General features: G+C 39.0%; 1 protein-coding gene across 2 annotated transcripts in view; it reads left to right on the forward strand.

Annotated features, from left to right (window-relative positions):
• fibcd1b (fibrinogen C domain containing 1b) overlaps window positions 1-16,640 on the forward strand; it is a 110,928-nt gene that overhangs the window by 36,655 nt on the left and 57,633 nt on the right. For both annotated transcript variants that reach the window (XM_082169052.1, XM_082169053.1), the window contains 2 exons: window positions 276-755; window positions 14,884-15,043. In XM_082169052.1, coding sequence (XP_082025178.1) covers window positions 276-755; window positions 14,884-15,043 — 640 coding nt within the window. The remainder of the gene's footprint in view (window positions 1-275; window positions 756-14,883; window positions 15,044-16,640) is intronic.

Genomic DNA, 16,640 nt, shown 5'->3' on the forward strand with positions numbered 1-16,640 from the left:
GAGGGTTGTTTGTGTGTTTGCAAGAAAAGAGGAACTATATCACTAAGAAACAAGTATTATTAGAGCAAACAGATGATTCTCAGGGTGGGGAGGGAGGGGAACACCTTCATCTCTCCTTCTTTGTCTTTTCTGCAGTTGTGTCAGACTGCAGTATTATCCCCTACAGGCTTTAAAAAGCACTTTCTGTTCTGCCAAAATGATAATGATGATTATAATGTTATTACGCTTTAACTCTTTGTCTCTCTGTCTTTTTTTCTGTCTTTGTCTGTCTGCAGAGGATGAGTTGTAGCTATCTGCTATGCACCATCCTGCTCTTCGTGGCCGTTCTGCTCGCAGTTACAGTGACTGGAACCATTCTTCTTATGAACCACTACCAGGCTCCCCCCATGTCGGATGGTCCGCCCCATATTAGCACCAATCAGGACGAAGCCAATGCGTTGGTGACAGTCGAGAGAGGTGATGGATCACGCATTAATATCTTCATCGACCCCAACTGCCCTGATTATAACAGTAACTTCTTGCGGCTGGAAGGCGTGCAGACATCTTTGCTGCACTCGCTCACCGACCATGATACGGATCTTAAGTCCGTCAAAGGTCAGGATCGAGCACTATTGGTCAACTTGGCAGAGGAAGTTGCTAAGCTGTCAGCCCATGCAGGCCAGCTGAAGATGGACTATGAGTCTCTTAGACGAGGACAAGGCAACCTGGGACAGGACCTGAACACACTGCAAACTGAACAGAGCAGACTTATACAGGTAACGGTGTGCTGATACAAACATATGCAAATATAACAGAAAGTTACATGCATGTGGGTAGTTGACATGGTGGGCCCTATTTTAACGATCTAAGCGCATGGTCTAAAGCGCACGACGCAAGTGCACTTCGGTCGTGTCCGAATCCACTTTTGCTAGTTTAACGACGGAAAAAATGGTTGGCACACCAGGCGCATGGTCTAAAAGGGTTGTCCCAATTCTCTTAATGGGTAATGGGTGTGTTTTGGGCGTAACGTGCAATAAACCAATCAGAATCTCATCTCCCATTCCCTGTAAAAGCCAGTTCAGTCAGGACTAGGGCTGTCAAAATTGCTCAAAAATGACGTTCGAATATTCCCTCTAAAAAACACACGAATATTCGAACTATTCGAACATCTGGTTGCACATTTTTTCAATGACGCGCATTACGTCAATAACAGGACAAATTAATACAAAGAGACATACATAACTTGTATAGGTAGTTTAAGTTTAAACATATTTGACAATGTATTACCAACACAAAACCAAGTAAATAAACTAATGGCCAAGACCGCAGACCTCAGTCTCGCTCACTCGCAGGCACTCTCTCTCTCTCGCGCCCTCGCGCTCACGCTCTCTCTGCGCATAAAGCCTGGTTTATACTCGACGCGTCCACCCGAGCGCGAAGGTGCGCGCGGCAAAAATGACGTCATCGCAGTGTGGGCGGTCGCGCGCGTTGGCTGCGCAAGGGCCCATTTCGCCTGGCGGTGTGCACGGCAGATTTTGTAACAACGCGCACGGCGCCGCATCCGAAGATGAACGACTTCGAGCCGAATCTGGCCGAGCTCGAACTTCTCACCACACCGGCACCCAGTTTGCACGTCTAAATTAGTTGCTTACATTTAACAAATGAGCATACAATAGCATAAAAAGTGTTTTTAATGAACATAAAGGTCCATGTTTAATAAAAATGTTCACGAAACTTAATGAAATGTTTAGTGAAATTAGAAAATATAAGAGATTGTTAATTTATTTATATTGTAGCCTATACACATTCTCATATCCATATATTTAATAAATTGTCACTAGTAATAATCTCAGGGTTTACTGGGTTTTACACGATTCTTCTTGTAGTGTGGTATTGGTGGCCGTGTACTAAAATAAACATTGTCACGTGTGTATAGTTTCTTCTTCTAACCGCTGATTCCTGATGGTTTAGAGGATAATTACTTGAGTCGCCCCCTATCGTTTCAAAGAATAGTACAACGGCGAGCGCGTCAAGTATAAACGCCTCGTCCGTTTGGGGAGGTGCGCGCGCAGTCTGCGGAGACTCGCGCTGCGGAGCCAGGCGAAAGTATAAACAAGGCTTTAACGGTTTAAATGAACAACAATAAGCACATGTTGAGTGCTGATCAAGAGTTTTGTGCAAGCAATTTAAGGTCGCGACTCTTGCCCCAAATATAGCAGGCTTCATTCAGTGATTGAAACAAATGTATTAACATTAATTTAAGTTTTACAGTATAGAACCGACATTGAACGCTCCGAGCGAGCTGTGCTGTGGTAAACATGGAACTTTTCTGTTTAACGTTAAATAAAATGAGGCACACAATTCCGAGAAATGTGACAACAAAGAACTTTTACCCTGAGGTTCATAAAAAAATAGATGTACCGCATCGCGGTACAAAATATGACCGCCGCTCAGGCCTGCACTGGCTTTCCACAAAAATAAATGACGTGGAGTAATTTGGCTGTATTGCGTGTTTATGTATATACCTAAAAAAAGTAATAGTATGTGCATGTCTGTGTGTGTGTGTGTGTGTGTGTGTGTGTGTGTGTGTGTGTGTGTGTGTGTGTGTGTGTGTGTGTGTGTGTGTGTGTGTGTGTGTGTGTGTGTATGTGTGTGTGTTTGTGTGTGTGTGTGTGTGTGTGTGTGTGTGTGTGTGTGTGTGTGTGTGTGTGTGTGTCTGTGCGTGTATGTATGTGTGCGTACATGTGTGCGCGTGTGTGTTTGTGTGTGTGTGTCTGTGCATGTGGATTTGTATGTGTGTGTATGGGTGTGTGTCTGTGCGTGTGGATGTCAGTGTGTGTGCATGCTTGCGTTTGTTTGTATTCCTGCATGTGTGTGTGTGACAGTATCATCCTAAACCAGCAACCCTTCGCTCAACAGCACCATCTACAGGCCGATGAGTGTACAGTCACTAAATGTGCACATAAATGAATTTATTTTATACCCCCCCATGGATGAAATTCTACAAAACTTAGCAGAGGATACCCCCAGAGGATGTCAAGTTAATCATACACATGAAATATGGTGCAGTTCTGAACATCTCCACTGAAGATAGGGGCGATTAAAGCAGAATAATATTGCATTTTCATTTTTTATGGGAGGGGCGCAAATCACAAATGAGTGATTATGGGCTAGGTTGATGTGGGCCCTTAAGAGCAACATACCATAAAAATTTCTTCATCCTCGGTGCCACGGTTCAGGTAGTTATTTAGGAAAAACTGCATTTTTTGGGGTTTGGGGGGGCCCAGCGCGGGGGGGGGGAGTGGCCCCCGGGGACCAAACGAAATTTTTCCGTAGAAGTCTAGTGGGGCTACATGCCCACCAAATTTCATGTTCCCCGGTGTTTCGGTGTCCCTGGTATCGTTGCCGAAAAATTTACGGGGGCCCCAGCGCGGGGGGGGGAAGTGGCCTCCGGGGACCAAACGAAATTTTTCCGTAAAAGTCTAGTAGACCAACATAGCATAAAAATTTCTTCATCCTCGGTGCCACGGTTCAGGTAGTTATTTAGGAAAAACTGCATTTTTTTGGGTTTGGGGGGGCCCAGCGCGGGGGGGGAGTGGCCCCCGGGGACCAAACGAAATTTTTCCTTAGAAGTCTAGTGGGGCTACATGCCCACCAAATTTCATGTTCCCCGGTGTTTCGGTGTCCCTGGTATCGTTGCCGAAAAATTTAAGGGGGCCCCAGCGCGGGGGGGGAAGTGGCCCCCGGGGACCAAACGAAATTTTTCCGTAAAAGTCTAGTAGACCAACATACGATAAAAATGTCTTCATCCTCGGTGCCACGGTTCAGGTAGTTATTTAGGAAAAACTGCATTTTTTTGGGTTTGGGGGGGCCCAGCGCGGGGGGGGAGTGGCCCCCGGGGACCAAACGAAATTTTTCCTTAGAAGTCTAGTGGGGCTACATGCCCACCAAATTTCATGTTCCCCGGTGTTTCTGTGTCCCTGGTATCGTTGACGAAAAATTTAAGGGGGCCCCAGCGCGGGGGGGGAAGTGGCCCCCGGGGACCAAACGAAATTTTTCCGTAAAAGTCTAGTAGACCAACATACCATAAAAATGTCGTCATCCTCGGTGCCACGGTTCAGGTAGTTATTTAGGAAAAACTGCATTTTTGGGGGTTTGGGGGGGCCCAGCGCGGGGGGGGAGTGGCCCCCGGGGACCAAACGAAATTTTTCCTTAGAAGTCTAGTGGGGCTACATGCCCACCAAATTTCATGTTCCCCGGTGCTTCGGTGTCCCTGGTATCGTTGACGAAAAATTCAGTAAGGTGACAAAAAAAAAAAAAAAAAAAAACTTTGACAATCCCTATATGACCGCTTTCGCTAGCGGCGGTCATAATAAAGTGCTATTAGAAAAGAAAAAGGCTACTTACATTATTGGTGCTTGTATTAAAAAAAGGAAAAACTGACTGCAATTTATTCCATTGTCTTTTATAGTGCACTGTCAACTTTCAGCTGTGACGCTGTGCTAGACAGTGCGACTCGTGTGACCTGTCCCTCAGGCAGCGCGCGCGCCACTCGCACACTCTGCTTCCGCGGGCGTGTTTTTCCATATTCGAAATTCACATTCGAATATTCATTTTCACGTTTGAATTTCTGTTTTTTAAAACTATTCGAATATATATTCGAATTTAGAATATTCGTTGACAGCCCTAGTCAGGACCACTTTAAAAATTACATTTATTGACAATCTTTGGATGTGGCAAGAGGCTTAGGCTCTAAGGTGCTCGAGCTGCCATACTAGACAGCTTGAGATACATCCTTGAGACACAAATCCCCCAAGCCTTTTAAAAACCAAATGTTTCTTAGCATATGTTTACAGAAGGACATACAATGATTACGTAGTTTCTACACAGAATCCACTGCTCTATTATGAAGATGCTAGGAGGTGAAGTGGTGGAGGTGGGTGTAAATGTCTGTGCGACAGACTGCGGAGCATTCGTTGAATGATCTTAAATACTATAGTTGATTATAGCAGGTAGAGTAACAAATCAGCTGAGCGTCAGCTGATATTTTTTAGCGATCAGTGGTCTGCCTAAACTACGCTTGAATTCCATTCGATCACTCAAGCTCTATTTGCACTCACGCAGTGACGGATTCGCTATTTACATGGTGGAATTTGCAAGCAGTAAAACTGAACGCTTCTCTAGCAAGGAAATGGATCTGCTCGTGCGCGAGGTTAAAGCCTGCAAGCAGACCATCTACGGGACAAAGTGTATGCGCGTTGTTGACCCGCCTATAGGCGCACATTACTAACGCACCCTTTAAAAAATTTTTATAATATTGCGCCATTGAATATATTATATTGGCACAGTCTATTTCAGTTGCCTCGAAATAGCAACGCATCAACAATGCGCCTGAACACACCTCGTTTTCAGACCAGCACACCCATGGCCTCACAAATGGGCGCAAATGCATTTGCTATTTAATAAACAACGTGGCGCAGGACGTGAAAATGATAACTAAAACATCGGGCTGAAACTAGCAAAAAACTGTTTTGTGCAAAAAAAAAAAAAAAAAAACGCGCGTGCCTGGCGCTGCATTGCACCGGGTGCGATAGGGCCCAGTGTGTCCATGGAGCATGTCCTGATTGTATATCTTTGTTTTTCACCATTTTAATAACTTTTTTGTCTTCACTGGTTTATTTCAAATGTTCCTTCAGTGTGAAAATGTAATTAGGTCATCAAATCAATAAATATGTGAAAAGTAGTTTTAGATATAGCATAGCTCTTTACAAATGTGACTACCCATTTACCCATTGAAATTATGAAATGACTGAAATCACGGTTACAATACAGTCTCCACATGAGCAGAACTGGACTGAGAAGCAGGTGTGCCTTCAGCTCAGCAGTAGATTTTGTCAAACCATTGAACTTCTGGGAAATGGACAGGATCCATAATAAATGACATTTCAGGGAGAATAATGCTGCGTTAACACTTGGTATGTTTCCCGGAGTCTAAACCTCCGTTCAATTGCCACCCCGCTGGTTTGTTCTCACACTTTATGCTGTTTCAAACCGTGGCTCATTTGCAAAATGCTTTTCTCATCAATGTGAGACCCATTGGAAGCTGTTTATCACCATCGCCAGCCAGTTTGAACTCTGAAAGTTAGTAATGGAGATAAATGTTCACTGGAATTGTCCTTGAGTATCAGAAACTGAACATTAAGTCTACCCATCCATCAGTTTATCTTGTATGTCATCTTTACAGTACATAAGCTGCATATGAAGAGTAATGTATGATTGAACAGTGCATTTACATGTAATGCTATAGGCCTACAGCAGTGACGTACAACAGAAATAATGTTTTGACATTAGGCTAGTATTTTAAATATGAAATGATGAATATTGAGCCATCATAGAGACATTTGAAATGGTCTCTATGAAGATTATTTGTTTGGTTGGTTTGTTTATCATTATTGATTAATTTATGTAGCCTATGTTTTTTTTATATGTACACTACAGTTCAAATTGATGGGGCCTGTAAGATTGTTTTAACCCTCATATTCTCCTCATTTCCCCTTTTTACCCCCATGGTCTTTGGGGAAAGTTCGGACCCCAAACATTTAAAGAGCAATTGTATAAATGTATGTATGTATATATATATATATATATATATAACTTCTCAAATATACATTTATGGTGTGTTTTGGGGGATATGTGGTAGCCTACTTTGTGTAGGCCTACATATTTACAATTAGCTTGCATAAAAAAATATTACATTTTTCAGAAAAAAAAGTACTTTAATGATCTAAAGGCATCTTTACACAGCCGAGTTAAGGCTGATCTAAAGCAACTCCGTGTCTGCTCAAAATTCTGTGTAAAGACACAATGGCGCATAAAAGCAGACTTAAAAAATGCCGGGTCTGACCCTCCTCAGCCCCTAGTATCAAAGGCAACTCTGATACTGTTTCGGTTCAGTGTAAATGAACGCGATCTTGTGCCGCCCAAAACTGTCATTGTCATGACAACCTAAAGCACGCCTGTCTACTCAAACGGCGCGAGAATCAAGAAGCGGGAGACGAAACATATAGGCCTAGCTCAATATAGACGGTGGGCCGAGGGGAGATTTCGTGTTTTCGTATTTTCATAAGATCTGTGGTGATGGATAACCCATTTTTTTTATATGTAACCGCCCCGCTTTTCAACAAAGCAAATACAAAAAATAATAAAAAAAGAATATTGTTTTAGCCAAATAAAAAAAATACAAAAATCTACCTACAAGGGACAATGAAGTAAAAGAGTTCTGTACTCACATCGTGAAGCAAACCATCAAAATAACAGAGTCGTCGACGTGTGTGATCAATGGCTTTCGCCGTTTGTAATCTTCCTTTGAAGAGATTGGCAGATCAATGCACTGCTACATTTCTCTCAGATATGGTAAATGCTTATTTGGCGTCACTGTGATTGTGCATTGATATATTATATTTCAAAAATCATCTCCTTGAGGACGATATTTCACCCACACACAACGGTGACATCTGATGTCCTGCCTGAAATGCTAACGCAAGCATAATTGTTCATTTTTGGCTCTAAAAAAAAAACAAAAAACTTTTGACCTCTTTTAATCCTGCTGTGATCTAAGTTACCCGGTGTAATAATTCATAATTTCTTTGTAGCATTTGTTCTATTTGGAACAATTTTATTAAGAAATAGAAAATAACTATCAGTACCAAAGAATTCTGACAAACATCAAAGTGTGAGATACCACGCAGAGGAAACTATTTTAAAATTCCATATTTTTATTTATCTTGAGTTTTATTTCATAGTTTACAATTTCATTGTTTTAAATTCATTTTATACACTTTGTTAAAACTGTAGTTTTAAAATAGTAATGTTCAAAGCATTGTTTGCCGCGATTTTTAATTCCTGTGTAAATGCATTTATGCCGCTTCAGAGATGGTTTTTGTGCCGCTTTTTCTGTGTAAAGATCCCTTAAATTATTTTTTAATAATGAATTACAGTTTTAGAAATTTTGACCATTTATATACAGAAGAGGGCCATAGAGATCCATTAATTTTTCTGGATGTGGATTTTTGCAACCATGCCACATAAATTGCAAAAATATAACTAATGTGTGTGTGAGTGTGGCCATCTATTTCTTATCATTATTTATTTGCTAATATATATATATATATATATATATATATATATATATATATATATATATATATATATATATATATATATATATTATTTTTATTGATTTTTTTGTGGTTACATTAGCTATTTATTTTTCATGATTCTTTGATGAATAGAAAGTTCAAGAGAACAGAATTTGAAATGGATTTCCTTTTTAGCAATGTAAAAAATTATTGTCACTTTTGATGAATTTAAAGTATTCATATTATGACATTATTTTAGGGGTTTGACCTGTAATGTGATGCAGTTAGACAGGTTATTTATTTATATGTACAAATCATCCAAGTGCCCCATTCCGAGTCATTTCTGAGATACATTTGATTAATATGATTAAATATTATTAAATTGTAAAGAAATTAAAGATCCGTTATGATTGTCGAAAGAATGCTGGGTGCAGTTTACTCTCAGCCAATAAGATTCCATGTGCCATTTTCATAGTTCAGTCATGGAAGTCTATTCTGATTGGTTTGTAACTTTTGAGAACGTTTAACCCAGAAGTGAGGAGAATTCATTTCAAGTGCAAGAACACAGAGAGAGAGGAGATGCTGAGAGAGCACTATATATTGGAGAGTGCACGTCCAGTTTTGTGCAAGAGCAAAGGAAATCCGCGTGCGAGCAGAGAGATTCTATTATAGAAGTGCTCTCGCGTTACAATAATGCGGCTTCTACATTTGGGGCCCTATTTCAACGATCTAAGCGCATGGTCTAAAGTGCACAGTGGCGGCGCAACACTTAGGGCGTGTCAAATCCACTTTTGCTTTTAACGACGGCAAAAAAGGTCAACGCGCCCAGCGCATGGTCTAAAAGGGTTGTCCCTATTCTCTTAATGAGTAATGGGTGTGTTTTGGGCATAATGTGCAATAAACCAATCAGAGTGTCATTTCCCATTCCCTTTAGAAGCCAGTTGCGCTCGCGCCATGGCGGATTGCTATTTACAGTAGCAGAAAAATGGGTAGCTAATCTTTTGACTAATCATTTAAATAAGGGTTTTACTTCTTTATATCCAATGCAATTCGGTTTTCGCAGCAATTATTCAACAGATTCAGCAAATTGTTTGTTTGTTGAGAAAGTGAAATGCTTATTAGATAAGAATGCGTGTGTTGGTACTGTCTTTTTAGATCTAAAGAAGGCATTTGACACTTGCGCCAAGGGTGTTCCTCAAGGTTCTATTTTAGGACCAATTTTATTTTCACTTTATATTAATGACCTGGAGTATGTAAAGATGAAAATATTCAAGATGAATGCAGATGATGTAGTAATTTTTTGTAATTACTTTGACTTCTGCTATGACCAATATAAAAAAAATATATATAAAAAAAAATAAAAAAAAAATGTGTGTATGATGTTTTCAAAACAGTTAATAGAGATGACACATTCAAATAAATTCCTGAGAGGGGAGGAGCTTGAATTTGTTAAAGAGTTTACTTATCTTGGGGTTACTTTGGATTCGACTCTCATTTTTAAAAGTCACGTAAAAAAGTTGTCTAATATTGTAAAATTTTATTGAAAGAATTTGAAATACATTAGGCCATTCTTGACAGTCGGTGCTGCAAGGTTGTATTTACATTCAATGATTTTTTCTCATATCCGGTGTTGTTTCAATAGTTGTTCATTCACAGGTGACACAATTCTTAAGTTAATAGAAACACTGTATAAGAAGGCGATAAAAGTGTTTGATAAAATTTTTTATATATATAAATAAAAAACTCTCATTTCATTACTGTAAAATTCTAAAAGAAACACAATTTATTGAGTTCTGAAAAATAAAAAAAATTCAATTATGCCTGTTTTATTTATAAGGTCTGGCATGGACTTGCCCCACCTCCGGTAAATTTGTTTATAAAACAGAGGACAGATTGTGGTATTGGTACCATGTCTGTCATTAGAGGGGATTGTGAAGTGCCATACAGGCGAACATCTTTTGGTCAGAAAGTATTATCTGTGATAGGGAGCAAATATTGGAATAGTTTACCACAGTCAATAAGACAATGTTCTACTTATCACACTTTTAAAGATCATCTAAAGAAGTGGCTTATGACGAATCAGGTGTGTAAAAAATTGTCTTAGTAATTTAAATGTGTTTTGCTTCTTTTTTTTATTTTATTTTTATTTTATTTATTTTTTTTATAGCTGTGTATTTGTTCTTGTGTGTACCTGTCTAGGGACTGTGGACGTAAATTAGCAATGTTGCTATAATCCGGCTTGTTTACATTGTGTATTTTGTACAAATGTTCATTAACATGCTTTGTCCCTATAAAAAAAAAACATGGCAGAAATTGCAAGCGGAAAGACTGAACGCTTCTCCAGAGAGGAAAATGTTAAAGCGCCAGACAATCTACGGGACAAGCCGGATTCCACCATATCTTTACGTACACAATATGAATCTTTTACTTTGTAATCCTTTTTAAAATATTTGTAATATATTGTGTGTGTGCTGCTGCGCGTCCCTGTATAATAAGCAGAGTGTAAGCGCGTTGTGGACCCACCTATTGGCACACATTACTAATGCGCCCTTTTAAATAACCCAAAAAAAAAATACTGCAATTTCAGTTGCCTCAAAATAGCAACACGTCAACAATGCGCCTGAACACACCTCATTTTCAGACCATGGGCGCACAAATAGGCGCAAATACATTTGCTATTTAAACAACGTGGCACAGGGCGTAAAAAAGATAACTGTGTCGGGCTGAAACCAGCAAAAAACACTTGCGTCGCGCCTGGCGCTGCATTGTGCCGGGTGTATTAGGGCTCTTAGCATTAAAATAACGGCATATTCATTTCATTAAAAAAATCTTGCTGACCCTAAACTTTTGATACAATTATATTTACTTAAAAATATGAAATGATTAAATATATACTCCATTATGACAGTGCAAAGTTTAAGTCTGCTCTAATGCTGCATTTAATTTACACAGAGGCAAAGCAACATTTAATAGTGGCTGAGTCACATATTGTATTTTAGGCTTTTATGCAGCATTGTGTCTTCAAACAGAATTTAGAGCAGTATTTAATCGGCTGTGTAAGACACCTTTATATGGTTTCAAGGTCCACTATGTCAGAATGCCACTGATTGTTTATTTTCAATATATTGTAATTTCCTTGTCCTGCAGGGTTCTTTTTTGGTAAGATTTTTTGCTGCTCCAGGGCATTTTATAAGTTTCACTATGGCATCCTGTAAGATATTGTACTCTGAATGCATTATGCTAGTGTTATAGTCACATACATTGTGTTATTGCCAGCTGAGGACAGAGAAAGCATGAGGACATTGATACTAGATGTCAACTGCTGAATTCGATAGACTTCAGTTTCAGGGCTGGGGAACAGCAGATGCTGCCTGTTTTCCTGTGTTAAGTGAATTACCACAGAGTTAAAGCCTGACTTTTATCTGAATTACGAAGACTTAAGGTTTAGGATTAACACCATCTCTCTCTAACCACGAGTTACTGACAAGCTCCTACACACCAAATCTGTCAAACACGCACACACACACTCAAACACAGCGGGCAGGAGTGAAAGAGAGTTGTTTATCACTACCAAACACCTGTGCGACAGAGAAAAGCGTTAACAAAATCCGCCCTGAATAGAAAATAATCCTCCGTTTTCTGATGACTTTTAGACAGCAATGGTGACCTGTGTTTGTGTGTGTATATGTGTGTGTTTGTGAATGTGAGGGGTCTTTCTGTTTTATACTCATACTTTTTTGGTTGAGCTTTGATACAGTTTGAATGAATAGTTGGATTTGTGGAATCTGGAAAGGAGCACAGAAAGCTACACTCAGCACAGACTGAGTGCAACTGAAGAGTGATGAAAAAGAGGCAGGGGTGGGTTTGCGGTTACCTTAGAAACAGTGTAAAAATGTGTCATCTCCAAATTATCAAACCTTATTAATTAAGGGCACTTATACCTGTAATTATCTCCCTTCACATGAAAAATGAAGCACAGACAGTTCCCTTGTCACAGATTAAACCCAGTTCTGTATTAAATTGTAATGCCAGTTTAATTGCTAATTTGTGGTGAAACCAGCTCTGATAGTGCACTGAGGTAGGATTTTAGGTTACACATGATAGCATTTTAGCACTTATGCTCCATAAAGCAGCAGGATATACGCACACGAACAGTATAGGCCTCCCCCTCCCCCCTCAAACCTCCGAGAGTAAATAGCATCACCTATAAAAGTAAGAAATACTGGTGAGGAATGAAAGCGTTGAGCTCTGTGTGAAGTTGTTTCAGCTCTAGTGGCATTTTAGCTTCAGCGACTATTCCGTTTACACCCTGAAATTAAAGGAAGTAATTCTGCACTGTCAATCATCTCAGTATTACAACTTGCTGATATAACCACGGAAAAGCCCTGAAGCTAAAGGTTACTTCCTATGGGCATTACACTGTCAGTGCGCTAGCATGTGTGTGTTTGCGTCATGTGTAAGTGTTTTAGGTGTCAAACCAACCATGATCTGTAGGGTTCAGTGTGCTAATAGTCAAGGGTCCCAGAGAACATCATTCAGTTTGGTAGTGTATTAGTAATGTTCCTGTCCGTTTCCCTCTCCCATAAGAGGAATTGGACTCATTGAATTCAAAAGGCACAAAGACGGAAGTGTGTGTTTGGTTAACTTTTGAATTCATTAAGGGGGGTAAATCATCCTAATAGAGTTTGATTTTTGGAATTTCTTTTTTCAGTAAAATCATTATTCAAAATAAATATTTGATATTCCATGTATTCCTCGTAACTCTTATTTAGTAATGTATGTAAACTTATTTACATACATTACTATTCAAAAGTTTGTCATCAGTGCTTTTTTAAAAGAAATGACTACTGTTCATAAAGGAAGCATTAAATTGGTCGAAAGTGACAAAGACATTTATAATGTTACAAAAGATTAGTATTTCAAATAAATGCTGTTCTTTTGATCTTATTCCTGACAAAAATATAAGCAGCACAACTGTTGTCATAATTGATAATAATAAGACATGTTTATTGAGCAGTAAATAATCATATTGCAATGATTTCTGAAGAATCATGTGACACTGAAGACTGGAGTAATGATGTTAAAAATTCAGTTGTCATCACAGGTATAAATTACATTTCAAAATATATAAAAATACTCTATTTTGCTGTATTTTTGATAAAATAAATGCAGCATGGTGAGCATTGTTTATTATTTATTATCTTGGTGAGACTTATTTCAAAAACATAAAAAAATCTTAACCAAGATTTTGCATACTAGCGTATTGGTTGGTAATAGTTTCCACTTATTTTTTAATCACCATGGTATTTAAAAAAAAAAAATTATAATAAAATTTAATTTCTTTGATGCTCCATGGTTTACTCAAAATGTAGGTTTGTGACTGAATTTTATATTTTGTTTTGAAATATATATATATATATATATATATATATATATATATATATATATATATATATATATATATATATATATATATACACACACATATGTCTTTACTACAGGATTTTTCTTTTTTTTTAATCCACATAAGTCTCTCATATATTCACAATAATTTTAACATACCTTATAGGATGTGTCTGATGATTCAAAAAACATGTTGAGTCCATACTTTTGACTATACTGTTCTCATTCTTTCAAAACTTTGCCTAAAATCCATGTATAGAGAGGATAAAACTTGTGGGATTAGTAAAGTCCTAATTTATATTCATAGCTCATCAGTTATAGCAGGTATAGACCATGTCTGTCCTGCTCAATGTGTAGGTGTCCTTTAAAGAACACTGTATAGGACACATTGTTGAGCTGCAGACAAGTACAGGACACTCATTTATTATGTTGAATGTGCCTCACAAACAATGACACAACCACACACTCATGCTCACAGGAACACAGGTTTTTCCATCTAAAATGGGTCAGATCTCATAAGTTTATGGGGAAAAGGCACACAATGGTCTTATTTATAGGTAGACAAGATATAGCAGGTTCAACTTACTGCCTCAAGCAGAAAATCACACTGTAAATCTGGCACAAAGACCTTTACAGCTCTATTGCATGTCAAGTGTTTGAGCTAAAATGACAGTTGGCCTTATGGAACCTGTCTCCCAGACAGATTTTGCCTTGTCATGCGGGCTACAAGGGATTTTCAATTTCACTGGACAATAAGCTGTTCGCTTCAATGGTTCAAAGCTTTCTGTATGTCCAGAAAATAAACCTATAGTGTTCTCTTATAAGTTAAAGCCATCAAACAGATCTAGACTTGGCACAATAATTGTTTTCTGTTGTGCTGCAGAGCTATAATTGAACATTTTGCTGTCCAAGGCACCAAAATGAATCTCAAGAGACTGCATGTTATCCACAATGGCTGATATATTTTTGGGAAATGGAATCTTACGTCAACTTATTTTGAGATACTAAACACTAAATATCATGGGGTCCGAATTGTGCTGTGATGTGAGCACTGTCATTACAGAGCTGTGTGACTTTCTTTCTTCCGTGGATCACAAAAAGAAAAGTAGGGTCCAGTGAAAAGTATTTGTCCATAATGTCTTCTTTTGCGTTTTGTAGAAGGAAAAATCATAAAGGTTTGAATGAGGGAGAGTAAATTATGACAGATTTTTATTTCCTTTTAAATATTCAAGCATATAATAGTAAGCTGCTGATCAACCGTATCAATCTGATTCTCTGCTCGTGTCTGTTCCTTGCAGTTTATTCTGGACAGTTTCCTTGTCAGTTCATGCTTTCTGTGTAATAGTTTTTGTTTGTGTTGCAGCTGCTGTCCGAGAGCCAGATTAACATGGTGAAGGTTGTCAACTCTGTGAGCGATGCTCTGAATGCCATGCAGAAGGAAACAGGAGGTCTGAAGGCCAGGGTGAAGGCTGACCTGCAGAGGGCACCAGTCAGAGGAGTTCGCCTTAAAGGCTGTGCTAATGGTAGGGGATCTAGTTTGCCTGCCCATCTTCTTTGTTTAACATGTTTGGGGTTTTACCTAAGTGTCCATTGTCTATTTGCTCCACTTTACACTACCAAACACCAAGGCTGCATTTATTTGATCAAAAATACAGTAAAAACAGTAATATTGTGAAATATTAATACATTTTCACTTTATTTTGGAGGACCCTTTAACACATTCTGTTGACTATAAGTAACGTTGCACCTACGTTTGCTGCTCAAGAAACATTACTTATAATTATTTTTATTAAAGGGATACTTCAGGATTTAGCATTAAGCTTTGTATTAGTAGAAAACCTGTAGTATTTTCGAATTACTGTGCTTTCCTCCCTCATATCCCCCTGAGATGAAGGATTTATGTATTTTTTGTCTGGAAAAAATCCTCAGATGACGCAAAAATCTTCATTTTGCGTCATCGGAGGATTTTTTGGCCAGAGGCTAAAGACTACAGCCAGTAGGAGGAGCTGTCCCGCATGTGTTCAACCCGCCCATAGGGGGATCTCACTCACAGAATGTACACAGTGACAGTCGTCTTTCTTTGGAAGCTAAGCTAGCAGGCTCTTGTTCTGTGGAGAAAGCTGAGTAGTAGGAGAAAGCTGAGTATAGGGGTTCTCATCCTCTTTTTCCCGGACACGTCCGGCCGTCGAGATCATCCAAAATGTCCGGGATTCAACTTTTGCTTTCTGCAGTCGCCATTCATTGTTTACATGCACACCTTTGTTTCAATCTAACTGAATTCATTCCGATTGGTGAATCTGAATGTAGTGTTTACATGAACGCTAAACAAGTGATCGGTTGATGTGCGTTATAAACGTTGCTAAGAAAATTCCCGCTCCTCCGTGAGAGATACGAGATCAGTGCGTCTTTGACTGCAGCGCGTCCTGCTCATCGGTAATCACGCCACCAGCCTCGCGCTGTTCTCCCGCGCCCCTGAGCCTCGTCCTGCTCGCCACAGTAAACATAATGAATGGCGACTGTCGAACGCAAAAGCCGAATCCCGGACATTTTGGGCGATCTCGAAATCCCGGGGAGACTCACTAGTAGCTAATCCTTCTTGTTTAACTGCTGAGCTCTCTTACCGGGAGGCGTGGCTTGGGAGTGGTCTCATAGGGCAGCGAAGCAAGTGCATTCTGGGAGTTGTTGTCTTTCATCCACATAAGCCAAAAATACATTTTCTGGCTTTTCAACGTCTAGAAAGCTCCAAATTCAGCTTCTACATAAATTACCCATTTTAAATACACATTCATCTTTCCAGAGGTGAAGTATCCCTTTAATGTTGAAAACAGTTGTGCTGCTAAACATTTTGATGGAAACCGTTATACATTTTGTTCAAAGTTATTTGATAAACAGAAAGTTCAAAGAACAGCATTTACTTGAAGAAAACATTTCTAGCTTTACTGTCACTTTTAATAAAAATGTGATGACCCCAAACTTTTGAACAGTAGTGTATGTTTCATTGTTCATTCACATGTATCCAAGAGTCCATCCATCCCTATTCACCCTGCAGGGAGTCGAGATTTGGCTGGTTGACATCATTCTCTTTTGAAAACCATTAAAAATAATTTTGTTTGATTGCTA

The sequence above is a fragment of the Leuciscus leuciscus genome, assembly GCF_965113295.1.
Source record: "Leuciscus leuciscus genome assembly, chromosome: 5".
Taxonomy (NCBI): Eukaryota; Metazoa; Chordata; class Actinopteri; order Cypriniformes; family Leuciscidae; genus Leuciscus; species Leuciscus leuciscus.